General features: G+C 58.7%; 17 protein-coding genes across 17 annotated transcripts; 9 read left to right on the top strand and 8 right to left on the bottom strand.

The window, feature by feature from the left end:
• Positions 1 to 233: 233 nt before the first annotated feature.
• On the top strand, positions 234 to 1276 carry BDZ90DRAFT_188003 (hypothetical protein). Its single transcript, XM_025503842.1, has 2 exons — positions 234 to 779; positions 865 to 1276. The coding sequence occupies exons 1-2, from the start codon at positions 539 to 541 to the stop codon at positions 1209 to 1211; spliced, it is 588 nt and encodes a 195-aa protein (XP_025361826.1). The 5' UTR covers positions 234 to 538; the 3' UTR covers positions 1212 to 1276.
• On the bottom strand, positions 1277 to 1873 carry BDZ90DRAFT_188004 (hypothetical protein). The gene has a single exon (XM_025503843.1). It carries the CDS (start codon positions 1663 to 1665, stop codon positions 1342 to 1344), a length of 324 nt encoding a protein of 107 aa, XP_025361825.1. The 5' UTR covers positions 1666 to 1873; the 3' UTR covers positions 1277 to 1341.
• BDZ90DRAFT_188005 (hypothetical protein) lies at positions 1874 to 3286 on the top strand. Its single transcript, XM_025503844.1, has 4 exons — positions 1874 to 2272; positions 2347 to 2445; positions 2517 to 2903; positions 2966 to 3286. The coding sequence occupies exons 1-4, from the start codon at positions 2082 to 2084 to the stop codon at positions 3138 to 3140; spliced, it is 852 nt and encodes a 283-aa protein (XP_025361824.1). The 5' UTR covers positions 1874 to 2081; the 3' UTR covers positions 3141 to 3286.
• On the top strand, positions 3287 to 4861 carry BDZ90DRAFT_188230 (hypothetical protein). The gene is made up of 4 exons (XM_025503845.1): positions 3287 to 3421; positions 3519 to 4541; positions 4621 to 4674; positions 4743 to 4861. Exons 2-3 carry the CDS (start codon positions 3529 to 3531, stop codon positions 4622 to 4624), a joined length of 1017 nt encoding a protein of 338 aa, XP_025361823.1. The 5' UTR covers positions 3287 to 3421; positions 3519 to 3528; the 3' UTR covers positions 4625 to 4674; positions 4743 to 4861.
• BDZ90DRAFT_188298 (hypothetical protein) lies at positions 4703 to 5471 on the top strand. The gene has a single exon (XM_025503846.1). The coding sequence runs from the start codon at positions 4909 to 4911 to the stop codon at positions 5326 to 5328; it is 420 nt and encodes a 139-aa protein (XP_025361822.1). The 5' UTR covers positions 4703 to 4908; the 3' UTR covers positions 5329 to 5471.
• Positions 5472 to 5921: 450 nt separating this feature from the next.
• BDZ90DRAFT_232757 (hypothetical protein) lies at positions 5922 to 6596 on the bottom strand. Its single transcript, XM_025506374.1, has one exon. The coding sequence runs from the start codon at positions 6553 to 6555 to the stop codon at positions 6127 to 6129; it is 429 nt and encodes a 142-aa protein (XP_025361821.1). The 5' UTR covers positions 6556 to 6596; the 3' UTR covers positions 5922 to 6126.
• Positions 6597 to 6769: 173 nt separating this feature from the next.
• Positions 6770 to 8569, bottom strand: BDZ90DRAFT_232756 (hypothetical protein). The gene has a single exon (XM_025506373.1). It carries the CDS (start codon positions 8288 to 8290, stop codon positions 6782 to 6784), a length of 1509 nt encoding a protein of 502 aa, XP_025361820.1. The 5' UTR covers positions 8291 to 8569; the 3' UTR covers positions 6770 to 6781.
• Positions 8570 to 8850: 281 nt separating this feature from the next.
• Positions 8851 to 9805, top strand: BDZ90DRAFT_280122 (glutathione S-transferase; the record flags this gene model as incomplete). The annotated part of the gene is made up of 2 exons (XM_025509247.1): positions 8851 to 9724; positions 9792 to 9805. 2 exons carry the CDS (start codon positions 8851 to 8853, stop codon positions 9803 to 9805), a joined length of 888 nt encoding a protein of 295 aa, XP_025361819.1.
• BDZ90DRAFT_232755 (hypothetical protein) lies at positions 9797 to 11896 on the bottom strand. The gene has a single exon (XM_025506372.1). It carries the CDS (start codon positions 11787 to 11789, stop codon positions 9828 to 9830), a length of 1962 nt encoding a protein of 653 aa, XP_025361818.1. The 5' UTR covers positions 11790 to 11896; the 3' UTR covers positions 9797 to 9827.
• A 130-nt stretch (positions 11897 to 12026) lies between these two features.
• BDZ90DRAFT_253222 (shikimate kinase) lies at positions 12027 to 12903 on the top strand (the record flags this gene model as incomplete). The annotated part of the gene is made up of 3 exons (XM_025507787.1): positions 12027 to 12074; positions 12148 to 12349; positions 12536 to 12903. Exons 1-3 carry the CDS (start codon positions 12033 to 12035, stop codon positions 12901 to 12903), a joined length of 612 nt encoding a protein of 203 aa, XP_025361817.1. The 5' UTR covers positions 12027 to 12032.
• A 30-nt stretch (positions 12904 to 12933) lies between these two features.
• On the bottom strand, positions 12934 to 14942 carry BDZ90DRAFT_280119 (WD40 repeat-like protein; the record flags this gene model as incomplete). The annotated part of the gene is made up of 1 exon (XM_025509246.1): positions 12934 to 14942. The coding sequence occupies exon 1, from the start codon at positions 14893 to 14895 to the stop codon at positions 12934 to 12936; it is 1962 nt and encodes a 653-aa protein (XP_025361816.1). The 5' UTR covers positions 14896 to 14942.
• Positions 14943 to 15082: 140 nt separating this feature from the next.
• BDZ90DRAFT_260867 (hypothetical protein) lies at positions 15083 to 15457 on the top strand (the record flags this gene model as incomplete). The annotated part of the gene is made up of 2 exons (XM_025508308.1): positions 15083 to 15314; positions 15396 to 15457. 2 exons carry the CDS (start codon positions 15083 to 15085, stop codon positions 15455 to 15457), a joined length of 294 nt encoding a protein of 97 aa, XP_025361815.1.
• On the bottom strand, positions 15430 to 17158 carry BDZ90DRAFT_232754 (hypothetical protein). The gene is made up of 3 exons (XM_025506371.1): positions 16590 to 17158; positions 16413 to 16521; positions 15430 to 16341 (listed from the first exon to the last, which is right to left on the bottom strand). Exons 1-3 carry the CDS (start codon positions 16905 to 16907, stop codon positions 15554 to 15556), a joined length of 1215 nt encoding a protein of 404 aa, XP_025361814.1. The 5' UTR covers positions 16908 to 17158; the 3' UTR covers positions 15430 to 15553.
• A 190-nt stretch (positions 17159 to 17348) lies between these two features.
• BDZ90DRAFT_280117 (phosphoglycerate mutase-like protein) lies at positions 17349 to 19263 on the top strand. Its single transcript, XM_025509245.1, has 2 exons — positions 17349 to 17472; positions 17553 to 19263. Exon 2 carries the CDS (start codon positions 17594 to 17596, stop codon positions 19232 to 19234), a length of 1641 nt encoding a protein of 546 aa, XP_025361813.1. The 5' UTR covers positions 17349 to 17472; positions 17553 to 17593; the 3' UTR covers positions 19235 to 19263.
• Positions 19264 to 19293: 30 nt separating this feature from the next.
• BDZ90DRAFT_253215 (hypothetical protein) lies at positions 19294 to 20916 on the bottom strand. The gene is made up of 2 exons (XM_025507786.1): positions 20862 to 20916; positions 19294 to 20776 (listed from the first exon to the last, which is right to left on the bottom strand). Exons 1-2 carry the CDS (start codon positions 20884 to 20886, stop codon positions 19338 to 19340), a joined length of 1464 nt encoding a protein of 487 aa, XP_025361812.1. The 5' UTR covers positions 20887 to 20916; the 3' UTR covers positions 19294 to 19337.
• Positions 20917 to 21105: 189 nt separating this feature from the next.
• BDZ90DRAFT_260863 (putative FRS1-phenylalanyl-tRNA synthetase, beta subunit, cytosolic) lies at positions 21106 to 23250 on the top strand (the record flags this gene model as incomplete). The annotated part of the gene is made up of 2 exons (XM_025508307.1): positions 21106 to 21926; positions 22005 to 23250. 2 exons carry the CDS (start codon positions 21106 to 21108, stop codon positions 23248 to 23250), a joined length of 2067 nt encoding a protein of 688 aa, XP_025361811.1.
• Positions 23251 to 23431: 181 nt separating this feature from the next.
• Positions 23432 to 25510, bottom strand: BDZ90DRAFT_227420 (NMT-domain-containing protein; the record flags this gene model as incomplete). Its single annotated transcript, XM_025504757.1, has 3 exons — positions 23432 to 24579; positions 24645 to 24931; positions 25002 to 25510. The coding sequence occupies 3 exons, from the start codon at positions 25508 to 25510 to the stop codon at positions 23432 to 23434; spliced, it is 1944 nt and encodes a 647-aa protein (XP_025361810.1).
• Positions 25511 to 25569: the final 59 nt, after the last annotated feature.

Raw genomic sequence — 25569 nt, 5'->3', positions numbered from 1 at the left:
TCGTGCCTACTTGTGTCTCGTGTCAAGGCACAGGCCAACGCCACGCGCCCTGAGCCCTCGTCCGGCTGATCCTCCGACCGTGTTCGTGCCTTAATCATTCTTCGTTCGCTGAGCTCTCTACCCTCCGTATAGCTAATCACCCCTCGCCGCTCGCAATCATCCGCACGCCAAGTGCGTCGCCCCATCGAGCGTCTTCACCACTACCACCAATCCACCAGCTACCTCGCAAGACCAGCTTCACACCTTCTGCCTCAGTGCAGTCACCGAGCGTCTATGCGCAGTCGTCTGCTCCTCGCAGGTGTGGGCAGCTCGCAAACGCGCTCGAGAGCCCCCTTCAACTACCATGTACAACTTTGACACCTTGTCCGGAAGCCTACACCGCCCAGGCTGCACACATCATCAGCTAGAGCGGCGCTGTGCCCGTATCCAGCGCCCCCTGGGAGCCTGACCGTCCTTCACCTTCCATCGCAAGTTCATCCACGACCTTGCGTCTGCATCTACCAACCAAAGCGCGGCCTGCCATTGGCCTTGATCCGCGATGGCGCACCTGCAAGGAGTCCCTACTCACTCTTCATGCTCATCGCGCTGGCCATGTCTCATGTGGCGGCGGTCCACGCGCCAAGCTCACCATCTACCTGACGTGCTCAGCTTAAATCTGCCCAGGCGCCTCCAGTCATTGTCACCGCCTTACCAGTACAAGAGAAAGCGCTTTGGCCACATCGGCGCAAGCTCGAGATTTTGCAGCTCGAAGATCCACCGCAGGCGTGCGTGCTGGGGAGGTGAGTGTGACTTGCATGATTGAGTCTGTGTCTCAGTAGGCCATTAGTCGCATGGCGCTTACTTGCCTTCGCGGCCGTCCCACAGAGCCGATCCGGGAGAGGAAGGCAGTCAAGCCTCTTCTCGTACATCGAGGGGAAGCGGGAGTGACTCGGAGAAGTCGAAGAGATCCACCAGCGTCATCGCCGACTTTCAACAAGATGGCCGCCATGTTCACGGACATCACGATGGCCTACTGCAAGCGCACTTTGGAGCTGCAGAAGACCGTCATGAAGGCAAGATCACTCGGTCACAACATCCCCGCGGGCCGCCAATGGTATTCTCGCGTCACGAACCGGTTTACCAAGGAGTCAGCGGAGGTGTCGAGCGGGAAGTTCAGGACGCAGAACGAGCTGCTGAGGCTGAAGCCTTGGATAAGGCACTGCGCGCTGTGACTGCTGCCGAGCATGTCGACCTCAACAAGGCAATTTGGGCAGCGATTAGTCTTTGCAATCATCACTCCCCGCTGGAGACAGAGTGCGGGTCGTATGCCAGGTGCACACAGCATGGCGCCTCCGCCATTTGCTATTCACCATGCTGGCGTACAATGCAAAGCCATTCAGAGTCGCTTGGCTGGTAGCCTTCATGAAGCCCGCCCTCGGCACTCAGCTGGTCAGGTGGGCGGAGAGTGGGCGGGCTGTGTGTAGCACAAGGAACAAGCACCTCTTGGTTCGCCAAGATATCAACACCATGCAGGAATGATGCAAAGAAGAGGGCAAGAGGTGGAGGCAGTGGAGGGAGAAGAGCCCAGAGAAGGTAGCAAAGCAGAGGACGAATTGGTTGAATAAGCGCAGCTTCGTCAAGGGCTGGTGCGGAGAGGCGGCAAGCAGGACTGGCTTCAAGCGTCATGAGGCCTCTGCTCCGGCCAGCGGAATTTCAAAGACTCTTCATCGTAGCACTGGACCTGGCTCTGGGTATGGTGACCCTTCGCTATGCCTGCGCTGGGTCCCCTGCACGAGGCCGTCTAGCGGGTGCTTGAGCGGGTAGAGCGCGGGCAGTTCGAGCTGTCTGCCGACGCCGTCTTCCCGGACTTCCTCATTCCTGTGGGCACCCCAGTACCTGCTTCATGAGCACGCGCACACTCACGACCTATCTGGGCTCCGCTCGAGCGGTACGCCCCACTTAGGGACGGGCATAGTCGGTTGAGAAGACCCCCGCCGCTCTTTCCGTTGCAACCAACACTACCAACCCTGATTGTCGTCAATCGCCTACCCGTCGCCCGTTGAGAACGAAGCCCCACCAACACAACTCACCAACAAATAAACATGTCAAGCCTTGTCGACCGGCTCGCTGCTCTCAGCATCGCAGCCGCCACCGTATACAACGCGGGTACCAGCGGCAACAGCGCCTCAGGGGCAAACCACGACTTTGTCAAGCAATCTCGCAAGAAGGCTTTGACGCAGTGCGCCAGGTCGGTGGTCAGAGCGGCCAAGGGCGACCTCAGGCAGGCAGACAGGTCAGTGGCAGTGGCCAAAGGGCCAAGACGGCGGGAAAACTGATTCACAGCTTGCCGCTCCGTGACTTCGACAGAGTTGCTCGTCCTCAGAGTGAGGATGAGGTCGACCTCGACACCGCAAGCGATGTGTCGATCTCCTCGCTCAACGAGTTCATTCTCGCCGGCGCTCGCAAGTGAGCGAGCTGCGTGCATCACTGCTCATGACACAAACTGACGCTCCAGAGCATACTTTGCGTACACACAGGGCTGCCAAGAAAGCTCGCAAGAGGGCCAGGCAGAGCGCTCGCGACCGAACCCAGCGAGGGTCCAGCTCCCCCCGCCCGACCGTCACGAGTGCATACGACATGACTATGACGGTAGAAGATGCCGAGGAGGAGCTCGAAGAGATCAGCCCGCGCGCAGGATACCTGTCGCGCCTGGTCCACGCCCACGCCCAAGGGGTCGGCAGCGAGGAAGCAGCCTGCGCCGGTTCGAAGCCGAAGAAGTGGGTCCGACGTCTCATGAATGGCGACATTGGCGACGCCATTGCTCGGACGCTTCGAGGCTGTGGCAAGGACTTGACGGACCGCGGCCTCACTGTCGACCAGCTGCAACTCGCGTCGTTGCCGCAGAACAAGCTGGTGTACTTCTGGTGAGCAGCACTGACTCTTCTGCGAAGTCTACAGTGTCCGGACTGACTCCCCTGCTACGCAGGCGCTACGACGACACCCACGTAGTTCGTCAGCACCTCGATGATATGCCGACCTTTCTGCTGCTGCGATACTGCCGTCAGAACGCAGCGCTGCAGCTCATCTTCATCAAGTCCACGCTTGACGGTGGCGACGCGTCAGCAACGCAAAGTAATGTGAAGCACGTCGATTCAAAGTGACGGATCAAAAAGGAGGAAGCTGAAGGAGATACAGACTCGAGCTCAAGAGACCAGATAAGGGCAAAGAAGGGGTCTGAGCGCAGGCTAGTCGAGCCGAACCAAAGCTCAACACGCAGTGGAGGGACTGGGTCCGCCCTTGGCTCACGACGAAGGCCGCGTCCTCCTGGGCCGAAATGCTCGGCTGTACGACCCTCAGCTGGCAGTCTGTGGGCCACGAGCGACAGGCGCAAGAAATTGTGCAGGCCGCCAAGTCTCTTGACCTCGACATCGCGATCCGCGAGGTAGGTGATGATCCGGGCGGGCACCCAGCCTCGGTCTCGCACTGACCTTCCACCCGCCTTTGCCATTTGCAACCCCCCCCCCCCCTCCGACTACCAGTACCTCGCAGATGAGGCTGTGCCCCCTGCACGATACCGTCGAGCGAGTGCTTGAGCAGGTCGAGCTCCGTCAGTTCGAGCTGTCCGCGGGCGCCGTGTTCCCCGACTTCCTATTCCCCGTGGGCAGCCCGTACGTGCCTCGTGGATACCAGCATAGTCACGACCAGTGCGTGCGAGACGCCCTGCCAAAGCTGGAAACACTGCGCAAGACTATTTTGGAGCACGTCGATCGGATCGGGACCATCAAGGCGGTCTACGGAATCTGGATTCTCCGCCACATCAGCACGGCAATTTTTACTTACTCATTCAAGCAGGTGAAGATGTGGTGGCTTCTGGCTTTCGACAAGCAGGAGTTGGCGCAGCTGATCGTGCGGTGGGCGGAGGGCAAGCGCAGCGTCCGCAAGACGCGCATTCGCGACGTCTTTACCAGAAAGGACTTCAGACGGATGCGCAAAGAGTCCGCTGCGGCCGGTGAGATCTTTCTGCGTTGGAAGAGGGACAATCCGGAGAAGGCCGGCGAGAAGAGTGTCCGTTGGCAGGGAAAGCGCAAGTTCCTCAAAGAGTGGGCGAGGCAAGCCGTGAACCGGACCTCCAAGAAGCGGAACGAGGACCCTGGCAGGCATGAGAAGGAGGTCCAGAGGCTGTTCGAGATGACGCTGCTCTTCGCCGTCGAGAACGACGCCTTTTGTTATCTGTGCGGGGTGGAATTGACCTTCGAGCGACGAGCGAGGAAAGACACCAAGGGCAAGAAGCATCCAAAGGGCGTCGGGGTCACCTCGACAAACTTCTCGCCGGACCGCATCGTTCCGGGTACAATATACGACCCCGTCACAAACAGACCATGCTGCCTGGGCTGCAATTTCATCAAAAGCGGCTACCCTGAGTCGACGGCGAGGCATCTATTCCAGGCGTTCGCCGACGCTTCGCACTTGCTGAGTTCAGGTGATAAGATCTGGATCGCTGCGGGCGTGGACTCGGAGGCAGCTTCGCCCGCTTTGGGCGCTGCGGGGGACAAGATTGAGAGGTGAGGCAAGGTGCAGTCCCCATGATGAGCCGTCGCTAATCCCGCAACGTACCCTATCCGCCCATTGTAACGACTCAAGCTAAGTGTATCAAATTCTAAGGAAAAGAAGGGAGGAGAGAGGAGATTACAGAAGGTGAGACGGAAGAGGGCGGAGAGGACGCGGACACGGAACGGAACCGCCTGACACCCATCGTCTTACAGGGGCTGGGCACGGGCGGCAATCCGCAGGGCCAAAAACATCGGCAAGCGCGACCCAAGGAAGGATGGCCACCTTACCTTTGGCCACGTCTTCAAGTTGGCCACAGACGCAAGCCTCGGCGGCGGCCTCTGCTGCGACCGGTCTGGGGCCACGCTGCCGTTCTCAACCATGAGCCTGGACCGCACCAACTCCGACAAGCCGTACGAGGACGGTAGCGTCCGCTTCCTCTGCGTGCCGCTCAATCACCTGCGAAGAGAGAGTCTGGACGACACGGTCCTCCACGAATTGCTCACCCGAATTCGTGGACTCAAGTTTGTCAGAGTTGCCGATCAAGACGCTGGTGTGCCAGGCATGACGCGAAAGAGGCGGTGGCTCGAGGGTTATGAGGAGGAGATCGAGGATACCCGGGATGAGACGGACGAGGAAGAGGTCGACGAAGAGCAAGAGGCAGACGAGGATAGGAGGCAAGGGCACTACGAAGAAGAGGAAGAAGAAGAGGACGAAGACGGTCAAGGAGGGCGTACGAGCCTTGATTGGATCCTCGGCGAGTTCGATGATGACGACGAGATCGAGGGCGACGATGCGTAAACAGAGCGGGCTCAGATAGTATCGAGTGCAAAGCGTGTCTTTCCTTTACGTCTACTCGACTCGACGGCAGCGCCTTCACCTCACACTCAGTCTATCTCTGGCGTCGCTCCGTGTCTGCGTCACGTCCCATTAAGGCGCGACAGAGCACGACGGTGAAAGCAGGATGCTCTGTCTCCATCGATGAAAGAGGGTTTTCTCGAGGCTCCTTGCCGACTGTCCACGACCACCTTGGCCGCGTCGCCCCTCGTTCAGGAAGGTGGCCGCTTCAGCTGGCAGACCATGGCTAATGCTGGGCTCGCTGCTGGCAATCGCTTCCTGTCTTCCTGAGTGGCGTCTGGTGTTGCTTGAGCGTGCTGGCGGAGGCGCTTTCCTCCCTCATCAACAGTCCATGTTCGCACTTCTGACCTCGCTTGACAGCTCCGCAAGCTCTCTGCTCGTCGACAACCCGATGCTGCGACACTTGGCGCACTGAATGACCCAACCGCGTAGGTGAGACACCGGGCTTAGCGCAACACGTCAAGCTAGAATCACTTCATTCGGCTTGGTACCTCAGCCGTCTACACGCACACCTCACCCGCTTTGATGGGTATGGCCTGGTATTGAGGGGACTACAGTCAGACATTGTCTCCGCACTACATTCTGGCAATAATGCAGCCCCAAAGCCACCGGTATCACTTGCGTCTGCTCCCTTGTCATCTGCTCCCTCCTGTGCAACCATCGCGGGGCTGGTCCCCTCCTCATAGCGGCGAACGACGAAGCTGCGTGACCGGAGGGGCTCCATCCCCTTTGTGCCCATGCTCATTGGGTATAGGGCGGCGCCTGTTCCTCCGTAGCGGGCGAAGTCGTCGTTGCCGCCTGTTGTTCATCCTCACTCTGCTGCCTCCCACTCCTGCTCCTCCTCGCGGCCCTCACACTCCTGGCCTCTTTCCTCTCTCGCCGTTTCTCCTTTCTCTCACTCCTCTTCTCAGCCCTTGCGTCCAGCCTCTTGCTACGATAGTCCCACCGAGCTTGACGTTCTTCGCTCCTCGCCTTGGCTTTCTCGGCCTCACTGGCCTGGCGCGCCGCGTCGTCCGACTCGGGTGGATGGGAGGGGGAACAGCAAGAGCAATGGCATCCTCCGCCGCCGCACAGGAGGGGGCCCTTGCGCGCATTGGAGAGGCAGAGGAGACCACCTAACGCGCGATTGATGGGCGTAGGTTTGTACCATGGGCGCTTGGAGGTGGACATGTTGGGTAGCGGATCGATGTGGTTTGGATGTAAAGATGCGCTGAGCTTTGATTTTGCCCGAGCGTGCATGTGTGGAGACGAGAGCGGGGTTTCAAACGGTGCGTGAATGCGGGGATGAAGCGCGCCGCGACTCCGACGAGTACGGTGTCACGGCAATGAAAGAGAAGCAATTGTATATTGCAGTCCACATCAGCACCAAGACGTCTTCAGATCCTCGCTCGCACGTCTACCACTTCTCGCTCCACTCTCCGTCGCAATCCCAGTCCTCCCTCAACCACATCCCCTCCTTTTCTCCCTGTCCTGCCTCGGCCTCACCCAGCAAATTCGCAACCTCCGCAGTCTCATCGACCTCATCCGCCTTGGGAACCTTGGGTGCGGACCAGTCCTCGGCGTAGCCCCACAAGCTCAAAGGCGCCTTCCTCGCCGACCACATCATAACGATCACCGCGAAGGGGGTTGCAGCGATAGCGGGTACGTTCCACAGGAGCAAGAGACGGCCGTCGGAAGGGGTCATGACGTTGACAGAGGACTCGTGCAGAGGGACGCTGAAGAGGAAGACGACGGCAGAGACGATGAGGCCGGCGCGGAAGGTGGTCGAATCGGCTAGCGTCATCGGCTTACCATGAGGGCAAGCTTGCGCATATGACGTCGTGACGATGGGAATGCGAAACTTGCCGTCTGCACCCTTGACAGGGCGACAGAGAGAGCGACTCTCCTCGAGAACGCTTGTTGCCATCTCGCGACTGATGTTGTACGTCTTTCGGCCGTGCTGCGCTGCCTTGACAGCGATGTCGAAGCGGGCGCCAATGGCCAGTAGTGTGAGAAGTAGGCCGGTCGTCTGTAAGTAGTGGAAAGCGAAGATGAGGCTGGAGACGTGCATGAAGGCCGGGGCGCCGAAGAGGTCGAGATCTTCCTTGGTAGAGTGTGACTTTGAGCCACCGTCGTCGCCTCCGGAGAAAATGAGGGCGGCAGAGATGCAAAGTCCGAGCGTGTAGATGGCACAGACGAGCACCACGAGAGCTCGGAAGGGGCGCTTCGTCGACAAGGCTAGGGACATGGCAAAGCCGACGGCCGTTTGCAAGCCACTGGTAGTAGCGGCACACCAAGTGCCGACGGCAAAGAAGGTGTAGTCTAGCAAGGGTCCGTAAGGGATGCTGGCTAGTAGCAATCCCACGATGCTTGCAACGACAGCAGAAGCCACGCGAATGCGAGGAGGGGGCGTGTCTGTGCCATCGTCGGCGTGATTTGTCTTGACGACTTGCAGAAGGTCCTCGCCCTTGCCCTTGTGCTGTTTGCGGCAGAGGGCTCGTGAAGGATTCGAGTTGACGTAGCTGAGCTTGTACGTGCCGAGTGAGGCGTAGTACGACGCGGTGGCAGCACCGAGGTAGGGTATGGCCTGGACCAAGATGTTGAGAGGTTGGGCCTCAAAAGGTTTCCCCTGAATTGCCGCGAATACAACTAGGAAGTAGCCCAAGATGGCAGCCATGAAAATAGCACAGAATGCCAGCTTCTGCTTCATTGTACTCTTGGTCTGTTCAACATCCTCAGCCTCTTGCTGATCAGTAGCCTCAAAGGGTCGCTGAGCGTCGTAGATGAAGGCGATACGGCGGAGGTGCCATACGCGAGCAGCCGTGCCCCATGATACTCGAGCTACGAAGATATAGCTGAGTAGTGCTGGGGTAGCAGCGAGGGTGAATGACCACGCTGAGGACGCTGTCATGTCGATGGCTGTCATGATGGCGATCTAGTGGTTGGTGTAGAGACAAGGAGGAGCGTCAGCGTCGAGTGACTGAGTGACTCTCCTCTGGCTTTTGGCCTCGCCTCGACTGTGCGGCAGCGAACCAGACATCGCTAGACTACCTGCCGACCCGCCCGGCGGCTGGCCACTCAACGCGACATGACGACTTTGATCCAACGCTAGTCCACTCTAGCCTGGCGCTTCTTTACAGCGGGCGGTGTGTGCAGTCTCTGACCAGGACAAGCTTGCATCACATGACCGGAAGAAGTACTGAATGTCTTGACGAGCGAGGGATGAGGCTGGCCCAGAGACCAAGATGCCGGGAGGCCACAAGTACAGTCGCAGCGAATAGTCCGCGCCGCCGGCTAAGCCGTAGGCATCTCACGGTTGGCGGCAGCGAGGGACGGCGTGGCGGCAATGGCGCTCCTCATGTGGAGGTTGAGCTTGACATCTTGGCAATGCTCCTCAACACCTCCAGAAGCACGTACAGAAGCAAGCTACCTCGCCACACCCACGGGCTGACGATCGCCGCAGCCACTACACGCCCCTTTGCAACCATGTCAGCCCCCGCCAAATCAAGCGCAGGGTATCACCGCGCCTGCACCGGCCAAGCGCTCAGCACCGTTGAATCCCACTCCACCCTCCCCTCCAATGGCCTCACAATCTTCGGCGCAGCCTTCTGTCCCTTTGTACACCGCGCATGGATCACCCTCGAGTACCTCGGCATTCCCTACCGCTATGTCGAAGTAGACCCTTACGAAAAGCCGCAGATCCTCCTCGAGGTTAATGCCAAAGGGCTCGTGCCAAGTCTGCGACTGGAAGATCAGAAGAGTGGGAAAGTGCAAGGCTTAGGGGAGAGCACGGTCATCATGGAATACCTGCACGAGCGATACGTCGAGGATGCAAAGTCGCCAAGCAAGCGTCTCCTGCCACCCATGGACGGGAGTGAGGCCAATGTCTACGCACGAGCCCAGGCTCGACTAGTCTCGCACCACCTCAACGGAAAACTCATCCCGTCCTTTTATCGCTTCCTCCAAGCGCAGGAGGCAGACAAGCAAGTCGAGTACGGAAAAGAGTTTACAGACGAGCTGCGATGGCTTCAAGACCGACTGGAAGAGGCCGATCGCAGCGAGGGAGCAGCCGGCGGACCCTTCTACGCTGGGCGCAAAGAGTTGGGTTGGGTCGACGTCATGGTGGCCCCTTGGGTCTTCAGAGCAACAAATGTGCTGCAACACTATCGCTCGCTCGACTTGCAGTCCTCAGAGTTGTTCCCACCGGGGTCGCGATACGACAAGTGGGCGCAGGCCATCTTTGCTCATCCGGCTTTCAAGGCTACCACGAGTACGGAGGATCTCTACCTTGACTCGTATGCGCGATATGCTGAGAATAGGCCAAACACGAGTCAAGTGGCTAATGCCATCAACTCAGGACGTGAGTACACGGGAGGCGAGAGTCTCAGCAGAGCGGCACGGCTAACCTCACGCTTTGTGTTCTGCAGGCGGCCTCCCTTAATGTCGCACGAATCGTCTATTGTCTATATGCCTTCGTCAACCTCGTACAGTTCGTGTCCCTCCGCTTCGGCCTGGCGCTGAAGCTCATCCCACCTTGCCTTCCACCATTGGTCGTTTTGCTGCCCCTCCTCTGGCCCATTCCAGAAGCGTTCGGCGTACCTCTTCCAGAGATCCCGCGTCTTGAATTCCTGCCCTTGCTCGTCATGGTAGACGTAGGGTTCGTGGTGAGCGGAAGACCATGCGGGATCGAGAGCTCGAAGCGCGTCCACGACGCGAGGCAGCAAGTAGCGGACGGTGATAACGTCGACAATGACCTCCCCTTCGACCTCGCCCGTGAATGTCGCAGTGGACAGGTAGGCTGGCTCAAACGGCACAACTGGGATCGGCGCATGGATTGCGTCGTCGCCATCGGTCGACCAATCACCCCCTGGTCCACACCGATCTTGCGTCACGTAGCCAGGTTCAGCTAGCGCTCCTTGCTTGCTGCCGTCATTCTCTTCGGATCGATGATGTATCACCTCCTCCGCCCCACCAGAGGGCGTCGCCACCCCGTTGAGGTGCTCGACAAGCAGCCTCGCCATCCGCCACGGCACTCTCGGTACAACCCAGAAGGAGTCCGAAAAGGGCGACACGATGTACTGGTCCCCCGTTGTGAAGGGTCCCTCGCGCAGATCGCTGCGTAGACTCCCGCTGTTGAGGACGACGAGTCGCTTACCTTGTTCCGGAGGCTGCGCAAAGATGTGATTCAGTGCGCTTGTCGTGGCATTGAGAATGCTCCTCGTATCACTGGCCGGGTATCGCTCCAGATAATAATCCCTCGGAGCATGACCGTGTACGATGTCCAGCTCGAGATGCGAAAAGGCATTGCGCAGCAGTCGTCGAATCGCATTGGCCTTGGGCGTCGCGAACAGCTTGGACGTGAGTGGCTTGCCCAGGTGATGCGCCAGGTTGAGTGGATTCAAGTCGATGTACCGCCTCGAGAAGGTCGGCTGCTCTTCGCCGTCCCAGTCTAGACTGAGCCACCCTGCCGTCTCGTGAAATCGACCCGACTGGAGCAACATGCTGTTCTTATCGTAGCGCCTACAGTCTCGCACGTGCGTGTGTCCACCAAGCGCCACGATTGGCTTATTAGGGCCGATATGGGCTCGTAGCCCCGCAACGACAGCGTCCCAGTGGTCCTCGGCGTCATGATCCAGCGGCATGTGCCCAGCGAGGAGCCAGATGTCCGTTTGCTGCGCCTCAGGGGATGCCATCAGCTCGATGAGCCACTCCTGTCGGAAGGTTAGCTCCGGTTCAAGAACAGAGACGTTCCCTACTGGCGGCTGAAAGTCGAAGACGAGGCCCAGTGCCGTGATACGCCTTCTCGTAGCCGGCAGGAGGAACGAGGTCCATCTTTCCCCTACTGGTCTCCACTGCCCTTTCTTTGGGTCGAAGAAATCGACATTGCTCGTGAGGTAGCGTCCATTGCATTGGGGCACGAAGCGCTCACGAAGATCCGCAAAGCCCTCCGCGTCAAGCAACTCATGATTCCCAATCGTCAGCACGTCGTAGCCTGCCATGCCCACCAGCTCATTTGACACTCGTCCCTTGGGCTTTGTAGCGTCTGAAAGGCCATGCCCGGTCACCAGGTCTCCCGTGTCGACGACCACGAGGTCCCTCCCCTCCTCCGTGGCTTTGCGGCGCATCAGCTCAACGAAGGCGACCCAATCCGCCCAGTCTGCTGAGAATGAGGTCGAGGGTGGGAGAGGGGAGTGATGCGCTGCCAAGTGACCGTGGATATCGGTCGTGTGGAGAAACTGCACTTGGCCCCATTCCAGAGCTCGGATTGTCTGGTTGAGCTTGGGAAGTCGGCGCGCTGGCTGGAGTCTGCGGACATGCTCGAGAGGAGCCCAGTAAGACTTGAGGACAAGGAGAAGCGGCAAGAGGAGAGCGATGAGCCATGCCAGTAGAAGGCTCGAGCGTCGCCATGTCCATCTACTGGCCATCGTCAGAAAAAGACTCAGCGCTGCTGCTGATCAGCCAGGCTCAACAAACCTCGCCGCTCATCGGCATCGGCGTTGCACGGAGTGGGCGTGGGAAGATGGGAAGATGGCGCGAAGTCGGGACGAGAGCACAAATCAAGTGGGGGCGTCGCGCTCGAGCCACGCCGTTTTTCCTTCCTTCGGACCGCCCAACACACGGTGCCGCTTCCTGACTCCCCAACCAACACCTCCCCGATGGCGCCGATAATGATATCCGATGCGGCGCCAGCCACGCTGATCATTGTGATGGTGAGCATTATCTCATTCTGAGCGCCTGGCATCTAGGCACGCTGATCTATCTGCGCCTCCTCGCCTTCGCCAGGGCACATCAGGCAGCGGCAAGTCGACCCTCGGGGCTTCCCTCTCCTCCGCGCTCGGCATCCCCTTCATTGATGGGGATGACCTCCATCCGCCCGCCAACGTTGCCAAGATGGCTTCAGGCCATCCGCTCAACGACAATGATCGGGAGCCGTGGCTAAAGAGAATTAGGGAGACCGCGATAGAGACGTTGCTGGGCGATGGTGGTGCAAAGGAGAGACAAGGGGAGAACCCGCCAGTCGAAACAAGCGCCGAGCAGAAGCGATTGGCTGAGGTGTTCGAGACCTCGCGACATGAGCCGCACCCTAGCGTCAAGGAAGACGTAGCAGAGTCGGTCAGGCAAGCCAAAGATGAAGAGGACCATTCGGGGCCGTCCAGCTCAGCGCCAGCAGCGTCCCCCTCGCAGCATCGCCCACCCGCGATGATCATTGCCTGCTCCTCCCTCAAGCGCTCTTATCGCGACCTTCTTCGTGGGTCACATTCCACTCTTTCCCCTACGTCTCCTCCTCTTCCAGCCTCAGGACTGCGCACTCTCCACCTCTACGTAGATGTCAGCCCCACCGAGCTCCTCCGTCGAATGCACGAACGCAAGGGCCACTTCATGAAGGAGGAGATGCTGAAAAGTCAGCTGGAGACGCTGGAAAAGCCGGTGGAGGGCAGCGAGGAAGGGGTGATCGTGGTGCAGGATGGAGGTAGGGAAGAGGTCGAGAGCCGAGCGGCGATGCGGCTAAGGAAAGAGCTTGGCTTGGTGAAATCGTAGTTAAAGTGCTGATATCTAATTGAAACAATCTCAATCACTTTCCACCTCGCCCTCATCACCACTGTCATCCCCATCCTGTTCCTCGCCCTCTAGTCCGATCACCTCGCCGTCCATGTCATCATCTCCATCGCTGCCCTCCTCACCACTCTCCCCAGCCATCCTGACCAGCTCATCCAAATCAATGCCGGCCTTTTGTGCCTTTCTCACCACCTCCTCGAGGCGCTTCAGCTCAGCCTCGTCGTTATCGTCTGCGTCGCCTTCGAACTCAGACTCGAATTCGCTCTCAGACGCGGCGCCACCCCTTGCTGCGTCCTTATCATCCTCGCTATCCTCCTCCTCGTCATTGTCGGCCTGACCCTGCGGAAGGGCCCCATCCCCGCCCACGACGCTGAGAGTGGTGAGTCGCGCCCCTTTGGTGTCGTACGATGCGCACGGCTGAAGAGCTAGCTCCTTTTCTGCGAACGTAGACGGGTCGTCTCTGACTAGCTGGGTGATGGCATCGAGGTTGAAGATGCGTACTTGTCCATCGGAAGAGATGGTCGTGGCAGTGAGCACCCACGCTGAAGAGGGTTCGTCATCCTTTTGATGTAGAGAGAGGGGCTGCATGGCCAAAGACTTGACGCGACTTGAGTGACCCTCCAGAGTGGCGATGGATTGGAGGGTGCGCTCCGACTCGTCGACGTCGTCATCGTCATCGTCATCGTCGTCCTCTCCGTCTTCCTCCTCGTCTTGCTCCTCCCTCTCCGCATCCTTCCTGTCCAGCTCGTCGAACCTCTTCTTGTCGAAGAGGTACACGCCAACCTTCTTGTCCTCCCTTGCCACCAGGATCAAGGTGAGGTCCTTGAGCCTCTCGAACCCTTCCATCTCCTTGTTCAGGTGACTGCTCAGATCCCAGACTGCAATATCGTTCAACCTGGTGCCGGTCGTAGTTCCAGCGCCGATCCTTGCCACTTCATTCATGTTCCTCCTGAAGATCCTTACGACCGTCCTGCCCAGCAAGGCAAAGAAGTCCCCTCTTCCGCCTCCTCCGAACCAGCGCAGCTGTTCCATCTCCCCTCCGGTATCCATGCCCATCTTTGTACCTCCCAGGTTCTTTCCCCGCGTCAGGTCCCACGCACGCAGTACGCCGTCTTGGCCGCCCGAGAGGGCCAGCTTGGCAGATGGGTGCGTGGAGACGAAGTTTACCCGACCTGTGTGGCCCTTGAATGTGTGTAGCAGCGCCCAGTCACGCGTACGGTAGAGCAGAATGACCCCTTCTGCGCTCAAAAGCAGGTGAGAAGGAAGAGGGAAAGAGAGGCTCATCGGAGGGCCGAAGGACTCAGCGCCGGAGAGGGAGCCCACCTCCTTCTTTCGGCGCAAGTCCCAAATCTTGATCAACTCGTCCGCCCCTGCTGTTACCAGCCACTTAGCGTGAGGGCCCGCCGTAGCGAGACACTTGATGCTGGACGGGTGGGCTGTGAATTGGAAGATTGGCTTGAGAGCAAGTTGTAGCGAAGAGGGCGTAGAGCTGGGCTGCACATCCGCTTGCAGGCCATAGAGGAGGCGCTCGTAAGAGCCAGCGATGATGCGCATTGAGGGAAGTGGAGAGGGAGGCTGAATCCAGGTAGTCGTGGGCATGATAGCAGGAGCAGGCTTGGTGCTGGACGAGCGAGGAGCAGCGGCTGAGGAAGGGGCAGGAGCCTTACCCTTTCCTTTGGCGTCCGCCCTTTTGACAGCGGGAGGTGGCGGACGTGAGCCTGCAGCTGCCTTCTTAACGGACTCTTGTCGAGGTGACGGCTTCTTCATTGCACTCTTGAGCGGCTTCGCAGGCTGTGCTGGCTGCGCGGCCTTCTTGGTAGGCGGGGGCGTTGGCGTCGGCTTCGACTTCTTAGCCGGAGGTGCAGGAGCATCCGCCTCCGTCTTTGCTCTTTTGGCGCTCTTTCTGAAGACGAGCGCTGGCTTCGATGCCGAGGCTGCCTCTTTTTGGCGCTTCTTAGATAGGGATGGTGCCATGTTGTGCGACGGCTGAGAGAGTGACGTTGAAAGGAAGGAAGCAAAGGCGACGTTGCTCATCAAGTTGCTTCTTGCAGCCAAAATTCTCGACTTCGGTCCGCCAGTCCGCCCGCGCGTGTCTCTCCGCTCGGAGACGGGCGCATGCATCATCCCTCTTCTCATCTTCTCATCTCACCACCGACCAACCATGGCTAGCCTCCTCCTTCGTCCATGGGCGCTACGCTCAGCGGTCAACACCATGCCCTCAGCTTTCGCCGCGGTCAGGACAATGTCATCAAGGGTCTCTCGTCCATCCCTCCTCGTCAACCCCTCAGCGCAGCGCACTTCAGCTTCATCCTCGTCCATCCTCGACCAGGCTCGAGGCATGAAGGTTCGATCTGCCATCAAGAAGATGTGCAATGATTGCTCCGTCGTCAGGAGTGAGTACGAGCAATGCATGGAACCAGGTACGCAATTGCGCGCCAGCTGACTTCTCCCGCCTCCTTCGCCCCTCTAATCAGGAAAAGGCAGACTCATGGTCATCTGCAAGTCCAACCCTAAGCACAAGCAGCGTCAAGGATGAGCATAGACGACCAGCAGACCTCCCATGCACTTCTCGCATACATACAATTGTACAATATGTCTTCGATTCGACAAAATCAACGGCGTCTCCACGCCCTTACTGCTTGCTCTTCCACTCCTCCCACTCTTTCCTCACCCTTTCCCGGTACTCGCCTTCAACCACGACCCTCGCCCCAATGATCGCAATGCCTTCTGCGGCCTTCAACGTCAGCTTATGCGCCTCAGGCGTCTTCGCTGCAGCTGTAAAGCCCACTGTATGGTTCCCCTCCGTCTTTGGGTCCTTGACTGGGATGGCGTAAATGGGGTGGATAGCAGGCAGGGCGTAGGTGACGTTACCAAAGTCGGTGGAGGCTGCCCACGAGTCGGTAGCGTACGTCTCGTCGTACTCTTCCTTCATGTACTGCGCATAGTCTGCCGCCATGCTGGCTTGGTTGCGCAGATCCGCATACGCCGGCTTCTCATCAATCTCCACCTTACAGCCCGTGGCCAGCCCCGCTGCCTCAAAGCAGTTCCTCACTCGATCGCGTACGTCCTTGAGCTTCTTGATGTCGGTAGATCGAATCATCCAGAGCACCTTGCTCTTGCCTGGGATCACATTAGCAGCCCAGTTCTGGCCCTGAATAATGCCATGAGTGCGTGTCGTAGGCTCGAGTTGCTGGCGCAAGACAGCGATGTTGTTATAGGCGAGGACGGCGGCGTCCTGCGCATTGATACCTTCGAAGGGAGCAGCCCCTGCGTGAGATGTACGGCCAGTGTACGTCACCTCAAGGGTGACGACGGCGAGCATAGAGCCGATGGTCGAGAGCGGGGCCGGGTGGATCATCGCGCACGCATCCATGTCCTTGTATGCTCCTTTGTCAAGGAGAGCGATTTTGCCGCCTCCAACTGCGAGCGAGCAGGCGAGAAAGTCGGTGTTAGCGTCCGTCGATCCAGGACTGGGCAGTCTTCTCACTCACCCTCCTCTGCCGGCGTCCCGAGGAGAATCACCTTGCCAGGGATGTCGTGCTTGACCAGCGCCGCGGCAACAGCGAGGGATGCAGCAATCCCGCCAATGGCGATGAGGTTCTGCAAGCGCCGCAGCGGGGGCAAGTCAGCGCCAAATCTCATCTCGATCGCTGCTTTGTCGCACTCACATGTCCACAAGCGTGCCCAATCCCAGGCAAGGCGTCCAGCTCCGAATTGAATCCAATCGTAGGCAGCTTCTCGCCCTTCTTCATCCTGTATCCCTTGGGCAGATGTTCAAACTCCATCTTGAAAGCCGTCTCCATTCCAAAGTGAGGGGTGATCTTCCACTCCTTGTGCTTCTCCTTGAAGAAGTCAATGAACAAGTCGTGCGTCTTGCGCTCCTCCCATGCCACTTCAGGTCGGGCATGCATCTTCAGACTGAACTCGCGAAGCTCCGAGTCGAGAGATTGGATGTACGATGAGATGGTGCTGGAGATCTTATTCATTGTGCCAGAGAAGGGTGTTGCTTGCCCGAGAGATGCTGCTGACTCGTAGGCAGGCAGCAGGTAGGTGTCTTGGGTGCAGTGAGCGCATGCTGGGTAGGCTGTTGGCTTTTCGACTGGCAAGGCAGAAGATGAGAGGGACTCGCGACGATGTGGGTCTGGTGACTGAGGCGTGACGGTGCCACGCCTTGCCGGTAGCAATGATGAGAAACAGGACGGCATGCTGATGGAATGATGTGGTGGAGAGGAGAGATAGCTGCAATTGTGGGGAGTCGGACGACGCTGCATTCGATGATCCACCCCGTGAGAAGCCGCGCACGGACGCAACTTTGAAATCGGCCCGGCGGCAGTCGCGGCGCAAGGGTCGGGGCAACAACGGGGCCCTTGCTCCATCTTCCCACCAGAACCTACTCAAATCGATCATCACCCTCGTCGCTCTTGGTAGTCGTCCAAGACCGAGATCTTACCGGCCTGGACCCTGATTGTTTACCCTCTTGGCTCGGCCCGCGTGCTCATCTCTGTCCGCTATCGGCTTTCCGTCTTGCCTTGGAGACGCGGGCTGACCAAAGTGCGTCCCGTGTGGGCGTGCGTGCGTCCACTTCTTCCTGCTCTAACCCTCACCTCCAACCCCGGTATCTCCCATCGTAGCAACAGCGGTACACACGTCCGCTTCCCTTCAACCCCTTATCATGACCTCTGATCCGTCCTCATCGGCAATACCCTTGCCTCCACCATGCGACGACCCGAGAATCAGCGCCGTCCACCCAACAAGGCCTTGGCCTTGGACCCGACCTGTTGCTCCCTCGACTTCATCAAGCGACGCTTCCTCTCCGTCCTCCACGACGCCGCTTGAACTCGTCCAAGTTCACTACTACATTCGGCATGGGGAGCGAGTTCCCGTCCGCACCCGCCTCCTCACCGCAAACCCACCACTGCCAGAGCGCTGGGCGTTGTGCTTTACCAATGCCCAACCTTACTCGCCAACTGTCCTAGCCGCAGGAGAGAGCAGCAAAGAAGCACGGAGCGAGTCCATGCCTATCCTTCGTGTGCCCGAGTCTGTGGAGCCAACCATTTTGATGGCAGGTACCCCCAACCCAACAGGGGAAGGATCAACCCGCGTCTCCGCTCCACTCAGAGGTGAATGCCTCCTCGGAGAGCTGACAGACCGAGGAAGAGCTTCGACGCTCAAAATGGGTCAGCATCTGCGCTCAGTCTATGTTGATCAACTTGGCCTTCTCCCAGCCAAGCTGGCAAGGGAGGACGAAGGGAGCGGGTTGCTCTACGTGCGCAGCACAAACATGCCGCGGACGACGGAAAGTGCAACACAAGTGATCAAGGGCCTGCTCTCCCTCTCACAAGACCACTCGTCCTCATTATCATCATCCCCTTCGCAAGCATACCGTCCCACCATATTCATCCGCAATGGACATCAAGAATCCTTACTCCCAAACACCTACTCCTGCCCCACCCTGGCGAGACTAGACGCCCACTTCTCCCGCCAGGCAGCTAGGCTGCTCAATCCCTGGCTCTCTACGCTTGACCCCCTTATTGCACCACATCTCAGTAAGGACGGATCAGTCAAGCTACGGGTGGATGGTCATCCGCGCTTGTCGGGGGTGACGGACAGTCTAAGATGCGCCAAGGCACATAGCATGCCTGTTCCTGCTCCGATGCGCGGTCAGAGCGAGGCCCTCGACAAGATGGAGGCAGCCGTGTGCGCCGAGTGGTTTGGCGGGTACTCTGCTGGTCGATCTGGACGGGAAGAAGAGGCAGGAGATGGAGAAAAGAGCAAGGTCTTTCGTCGCCTTGCGATGGGCCCTCTCCTGAGGGATCTGCAGTGGTGCTTGGACGAAAAGGCTGCTAGCAGCGAGGTGATTGCTCCGGGCGAGAATGAGAAAAGCGAGAAAGTCCCGCTGCGTATGGCCATCTACTCTACTCACGATACCACCCTGGCCGGCATGCTGGCTACGCTGGACCTGTACGACGGGAGGAGATGGCCGGCTTTCACTGCGAGCGTGGGGGTGGAGCTTTGGAAGCAGGCAGGGCGACAGGCTCAACCGCAGGCAAGCTCAGGAGCAGAAGCCCAGGAAGCGCGAACACAGCACTTCGTTCGCCTCCTTTACGATGGCCGACCCGTACGCATGCCCTGGTGCGCTCCGGCGTCTTCGCCCGCGGCAGATGGGGGTCCGGAGCTCTGCCCACTTGACATGTTCCGGGCCAAGGTCAATCGCGAGGTCAATGAGGGCAGGCCGCGCGACGCCAAGAGTGGCAAGGTGCTGAGTTGGGATGAGGAATGTGTGATGGGAAGAGGTGAGAGGAGTGACAAGTGAGGGAAGAGGGATGACGGACATCAATGGGGCGGACTTTTGCTAGATATCCAGGAAAGAATGGCAGGAGTACAAGCATTTCATTGCATGCAGGAGTACAAGCATTTCACTGCATGCCCATCGCCGCTGGCTGGCCTGCTTTCGACCGACTCCTCTCCTTGATCTCGATATTGCCTACGCGTCTTGAGGCCGTCGCTCTCTGTACAGCCGCCTGCTGATCATCAGCAGCTCCCTGTCTCTGCTCCGCATTGCCGCCCTTTCTGCCCTCCTGCTCCGCCTTCCATTCCCGATACGCAGCATAAATCCTCGCCTCCTCCTGACGCTGGAACTCTTCTTCGTCGACATCGCCTGACCCGTCTTTGCCTCGGACCCCGTCGTCTTGCTCCATTCTCTCCCCATCGTCCTGAGCTCGCGCCGCAGCAGTCTTGCGCCTGAACGAGGTAATGTATCTCTCCTCTACGTCCTCTGGCCGGCCCCATCCGGGTACAATGCCGCTATCTAGAGTTGTGAAGAGGGAGAGCGCTGATGCTGCTTCTGCCGCTGCGGCACCATTCCTTTGCCCTCCTCCTCCCGCGGGTCCGGTTGGCTCGCCCGCAGCTCTTCTTCTCTCTTGCTCGTCTTCCATCAGCGCCCGTCTCAATTCGGGTGGCATAGCTTCATCATCCTCTCCATCCTCAGCGCCGCCCTCATCCCCGGCGTGGACGAAGACCCATCCGCCGACCTTGTCCACCGTCCGTACAAGGCGGTACATACTCTCCTTGTCCTCGACCGCCAGGGTCTCGAAGCCCACCAGGGAGAAGTCCTCGATGACGTCGACCAAACGAGCATTGAGGGCGTCGTATCGTCTACGTGGCCGGATGCTGGTGCGCGGAGGGCGTCGGGAGGAGGGACCTGCGCCTGCTGTTTCGGCATCCGAGTCGTCGTCGCTACCGCTCTGCTGTCCTTCCCCAGCCAGGACCTCCCGCCAAACCTCAGCATCTGGATCGGTATAATTCTCGAGTGGCATAGGCAGCTCCCCGCCACTTAGAGGACCCAGGAGGTCCACCTTGCTGAGCACGTTGAGGTGGGGAAGCTCGAGGTGGAGCATGGCGCGTAGGCAGAGCAACAGCAAAGAGACATACCGCTGAGCGTCAAGGGCGTGTGTCGCGTCGACGAGATGGACGGCCACTAGCCTACACCCGGCTTCCTTCTCCAGCCGCTTGACGATGCGTGTCAGACTAGGATGGTTTGTGCTGAGCTCAACCTGTCCCGGCAGATCGAAGACGACGTACGCCTCATCTCCGAGCTCCTTCAATCTCTGCAACAGCCACTCGAAGTTGGCTTCCAAGTACTCGATTGCGTAGAGCATTGCTCCATTTGGTCCTAGTCCAAGCTCGGCCATGATGTCGTGGACGGATATGAGCGCATTGATATCTATTGAGCTGCGGTAAGGAGTCGTGGAGTTTGCAGGATCCAAGTTGACGATGTGGACATTAGGGCGACGGAGGGCGCCTAGGAAGTCCTGCAGCCCACGACAGTACGTCGATTTGCCGGAGCCGGGCGAGCCTGAGTGCAGAGCGAAGGAAGAGAGGTGTCAGTATTTGTTGGAGGAACGACGATAGTGGTCCTGGCGAGCCAAGACGGTGCGCACCTATGACAAGCTGGCCGAATGGCATCCTGGCTTGATTCTCTGGAGTGGAGTGATGGCAAGGAGCGACAAGCGGTCCAAGTCTACTTCCGTGTCTGTCTCGACTTTCCTGTCGAGCTCGAGACCGCGCAGTCGGGCCGAGGCGAGTCAGTCCAGTCGAGGTCCAAGTCGACGTTGAGGTCCCGTTGAGCGTCTCGTGCTGCATTTCATCCTTCTTACCCCTCACCACCCGCTCACCTTCGCCGCCATGCCTACCGTTTCGGTCGACAAGGCCAACTTCTTCAAGTCGCTAGGCAAAGACTACACGACACAAGAATTCGACGAGCTCTGCTTCCAATTCGGCATCGAGCTCGACGACGACACGACGGAGGAATGTCGTAAAGCGGGCAATGGCGAGAGACCGCAGCTCAAGATCGATATCCCTGCCAACCGATATGATCTGCTTTGCCATGAGGGAATCGCAAGAGCCCTTCTTGTCTTCCTAGGGAAGATGAAGCAGCCGGATATCAAGGTCATGCAGCCAAAGGAGATGCTCGAGATCCACGTTGACGACCAAGTCTCCAAGATCCGCCCAACGATCCTCGGCGCTGTGCTGCGTAACGTCACCTTCACGCCGGAAAACTACGCAAGCTTCATCGATCTGCAGGACAAGCTGCATCAGAACCTTGGCCGTCGTCGTACTCTCGTCTCTATGGGAACGCACGACCTTGACACGATCAAGGCGCCCTTCTCCTACAAAGGCCTCGCCCCCAAGGATGTCAAATTCGCTCCCCTCAACAGGCCAGGACAGGTCATGGATGGGCCCACGCTCATGACTACGTTGGAGCAAGACAAGCACCTTTCGAAGTACCTGTCCATTATCAGGGACTCGCCCGTCTACCCTGTCGTTCTCGACGCAGAAGAGACGGTCTGCTCACTGCCGCCAGTGATCAATGGAGATCATTCGAAGATCACCCTCAACACGAAGAATGTGCTCATCGATATGACGGGGACAGACGAGACCAGATGTAGTCACGCGCTGGCTGAGCTCGTCTCCATGTTTGCTGAGTACTGCGGGGAAAAGTTTTCGTAAGTGACAGGGAGCAAAGAGTAGTTGCGGCGCTGGGCAGGCGCTGACCATCTTTTTCCCCTCTGCCTCACATACAGCGTCGAACCTGTAAAGATCGTCCACTCGGATGGCAAGAGCCTCATCACCCCAGACCTGTCACCGCGCGTTGCGACCTGCCGCCTGTCCTACATCAACTCTTGCACGGGCCTCGACCTCGATGTGCCCACGACCATCAAGCTGCTGGAGCGAATGGGTCACTCAGCCACTCAATCCCCTCAATCACCAGACGTACTGCAAGTCAGCATCCCCGCAACAAGACCAGATGTTCTGCACGAATGCGACCTCATGGAGGACGTCGCAGTAGCATACGGCTTCGATCACCTGCCGCGTCGCTTCCCGTCAACAAACACAGTCGCCGCTCCTCTGCCCATCAACAAGCTTAGCGATGTGCTCAGGCGAGAATTCGCCTATGCGGGATGGGTGGAGGCCCTTTCCTTGATCCTCTGCTCTCACGACGAGGCATACAAGCAACTACGTCGCCCCGATCCGGGAAGCGAGGCCATCCTCCTAGAGAACCCCAAGTCGCTCGAATACCAAATGGTACGAACAACCTTGCTGCCAGGCTTGCTCAAGACCCTCCGCGAGAATCGCAAGCACAGCTTGCCCTGGCGCCTATTCGAGGTCTCCGACGTAGCAAGGCAAGACGCCGAGGATCTGGAAAGATGCGCAAAGAATGAACGCAGGGCAGTAGCGAGCTATTCTGATCGCGAGGCCAAGTTTGAGGTGGTTCACGGCCTGCTGGGTAGGGTGATGCGGGTCTTGGATGTACCTTACCTCCAAGGAGGACGAGAGGCGGCGTCGTCGTCGTCGAGCAGTGCAGGCAAGAAGGAGAGCGGTCACGCAGGAAGGGATAAGGGTGGCTACTGGATCGAGGAATCGGACGACCCAACCTTCATGCCTGGGAGGGCGGCGGTGGTCAAGTTCCGTACACCGGTCAGGGAGCAGGAGGAGAAGGAGGAGGCAAACCAGCAACAGATCAAGGCGCCCGCAACGGGTGACGATGTTGATGCGGCTAAGCGGGCTGCTCCGACGGCGAGTGCGACGGATGTGGAGAAGCATCTCGGTGATGCAGACAAGAAGCAGCAGAGCAGCAGCAGCAGCAGCAAGGACAGTGCCATTTCGGCCATCTCTAATCTGGCGTCCAAGCTGCACCTCGGTGGCAGGAAGGGAGGTGAGGTCATCACTGTTGGACAATTGGGCGTGTTGCACCCTGAGGTGTTGGCTGCCTTCGGTCTCGACTGGCCAACAGCTGTGCTCGAATTGCAGGTTGAGCCTTTCCTCTGAGTAGTGGGTGGGCGAGGAAAAGAAGGAGCGAATGGAGGGTAAAGGGGCCAGCGAGAGGCTCTGCTGAAATCAAATGTAGATTGCTTTGCTACCTTTTCCTCTCTTCTGATTTCGCTCTTGCGTCGCCTTTTGGCCGGACCTGCAGCACCTCCCCTCTGCGTCATCTCGACCATCGCCGACTCTACACCATCGCAACGCCCAACCCGCTCCCCCAGCTCCAACTCTTTCCACCCTCGACCGCACTCTTTGCCGCGGGATCCAGCTCTCCCTCACCCGGTCTGCCGCCCATCCCACCACAGATCGGTCTTGTCCTCCAGTTGTAAAGGTACCACCTCAAGAAGCCGTCCCCCGGTCCGAAGTGCAGGTCAGATAGGAAGGAGTTGTTGTCTAGGGTAGTAAGAGCATTGCATACGTCGAAGCCTTGTTGGGCTGCGAGGACGAGGATGTCCGTGAGGAGGGCGCGTAGACGAGTGGTATGAGCCGTAGGTGGTTGGGTCTGCCAGTGTGGGGCGTTGCGCTCGTCGGCGAGCTCGGAGGGGGAGAGGGAGGTGAGGTGAGAGCGCTGCCAGGCTGGAAGGGAGTCGGATTTGGAGGAGCCGGCCTGGTCCTCTGTGGCCTCCGACGCTGATGACGCTGGCTGCTCCTCCGTAAAGGCCGCATCGGTCGCGTAGTAGAAGAGGTACGCCGCCTCCAGCGTCTTGTGTGTCTTTGAGTCGAGCACGCTCGAAGGGAGCGAGTAGAAGGACGCCATGTCCGTGATCCTTCCTTCTTGCTCTACCACGTACGTCCACACTACCTGCTTTCCGCCCTTCAATCTCCCGTTTCCACTGAGCAACACATGCTTCACCTCCTCGTCTGTGAACCGCGGTGCGACATCGAAGCGTCGTAGGTAGCGGCGGAGAAGCTTGCCAACGGCTGGAACGTCCTTCTCCTCCATCTCTCTCAACCCTGACAGCTTCGTCTCCTTGGGCAGGGAGTAGCGGGCGATCCACCTCTCCTTGCTCATACCCTGCGGGACAGCTGCGAACCCAATCTCGAGCAGCTTCTCCGCATTGATTGTTCGATGGTAATAGCGGGCGCAACTCATCGGCGTGGGGAGTACGGCTCCGACGGTGTAGATGGCCTGGAAGATGCCCTTCAAGTGGCATCTTCGCGTGACTTCCTTGATAAGGACTGGCGTGAGACGCTTGGAGCGCAACTTCTTGTGGACGCAGAGGAAGTTGATCTCGGCGGATTGGAAGGATTTCGAGCGGACTCGCAGCTCGTGCGGGATGCCGCTGATGAAGGCTACAAGCTTGCGAGTGGAGGAGACTCTCACGCCAACGTGCCCTGCAATGGAGGAAGAGCCGTCAGCGGCATGCTCCTTGACGTTGATCCTCGCCGACGGCACTCACAGCTCTTGTCATAGCCCGGATGCTTCAAGACCCAGTGCAGGAAATCCGCAGAGTAGTTGAATCGCAGGCTCGCATCATCGTCTTCGACGTAGTTTTCGCTCAGTAGCTCGTACACCTCCTTGAGCTCCTCAGAGTTATCAATGTCGATTGTGACCCATTCGAAGTCGCTCGGCAGAGGCAGAGGCTCTTGACGGACCTTTTCGGGGGGAGCAGAAGGCTCGATTGGGCCTTCTTCTTCTGCAGTGGTGGGAGGAGCATCAGACTGTTTCATAACGGGCTGAGTTTTCCTGCAAAGGAGAAGAAAAGGAGAATCAGCAGATAGAAGCCTCACCCTCGCGCGGATCTTGGCTGGCTCACCAGAACTTGTGGTCCTTGATCTGCTTGACGCTCGCTGACATTCCCCTGTTCTTCTGACCCTCAAGTGTGGCATTGCGCTCCAGTGTCATCAAGCGGAGCACTTCTTGCAGGTTCTTGACATTGACCTTGGAAGCAGCATCTGAGCCATGTTCGGCAGAAACGGCTGAGTGGACTTGGGAGAGCATGTCCGGGGTGACTTGCGGATTGGCGGCTGAGGACGAGGATGAAGATGAGGCAGCGGTGTCCGAGTTGCTGTTGAGTCCCAACTTCTTCTTGAGCTTCTGAGCAGCTTTGCTCTTCTTCTTCTTGCGCTGCTTGGAGGTGAGGGTTCCTCCTGGCTCGAGGGCTGGGGCTTCCTCGCCTTCAATATCGTCGTCGCCTTCTTCTTCTGCATCGGCAACGTCTTCTGCCGGCGCCGCAGCAGGGGACAGCGTAACTTCAGCAGCAGATCCTTGGGCAGGCGTCTCTGCTGCCTTGCCAGGCGCATCAGATGACGATGAAGAGGACATGATCGAGGTGTTGGATTGGAGTCGAGAGGAAAGGAACAAGGGTCAAAGCGCACCGCACC

Source organism: Jaminaea rosea (genome assembly GCF_003144245.1).
Source record: "Jaminaea rosea strain MCA 5214 unplaced genomic scaffold BDZ90scaffold_8, whole genome shotgun sequence".
Classification (NCBI taxonomy): Eukaryota; Fungi; Basidiomycota; class Exobasidiomycetes; order Microstromatales; genus Jaminaea; species Jaminaea rosea.
This window is presented reverse-complemented; position numbering and strand designations above follow the sequence as displayed.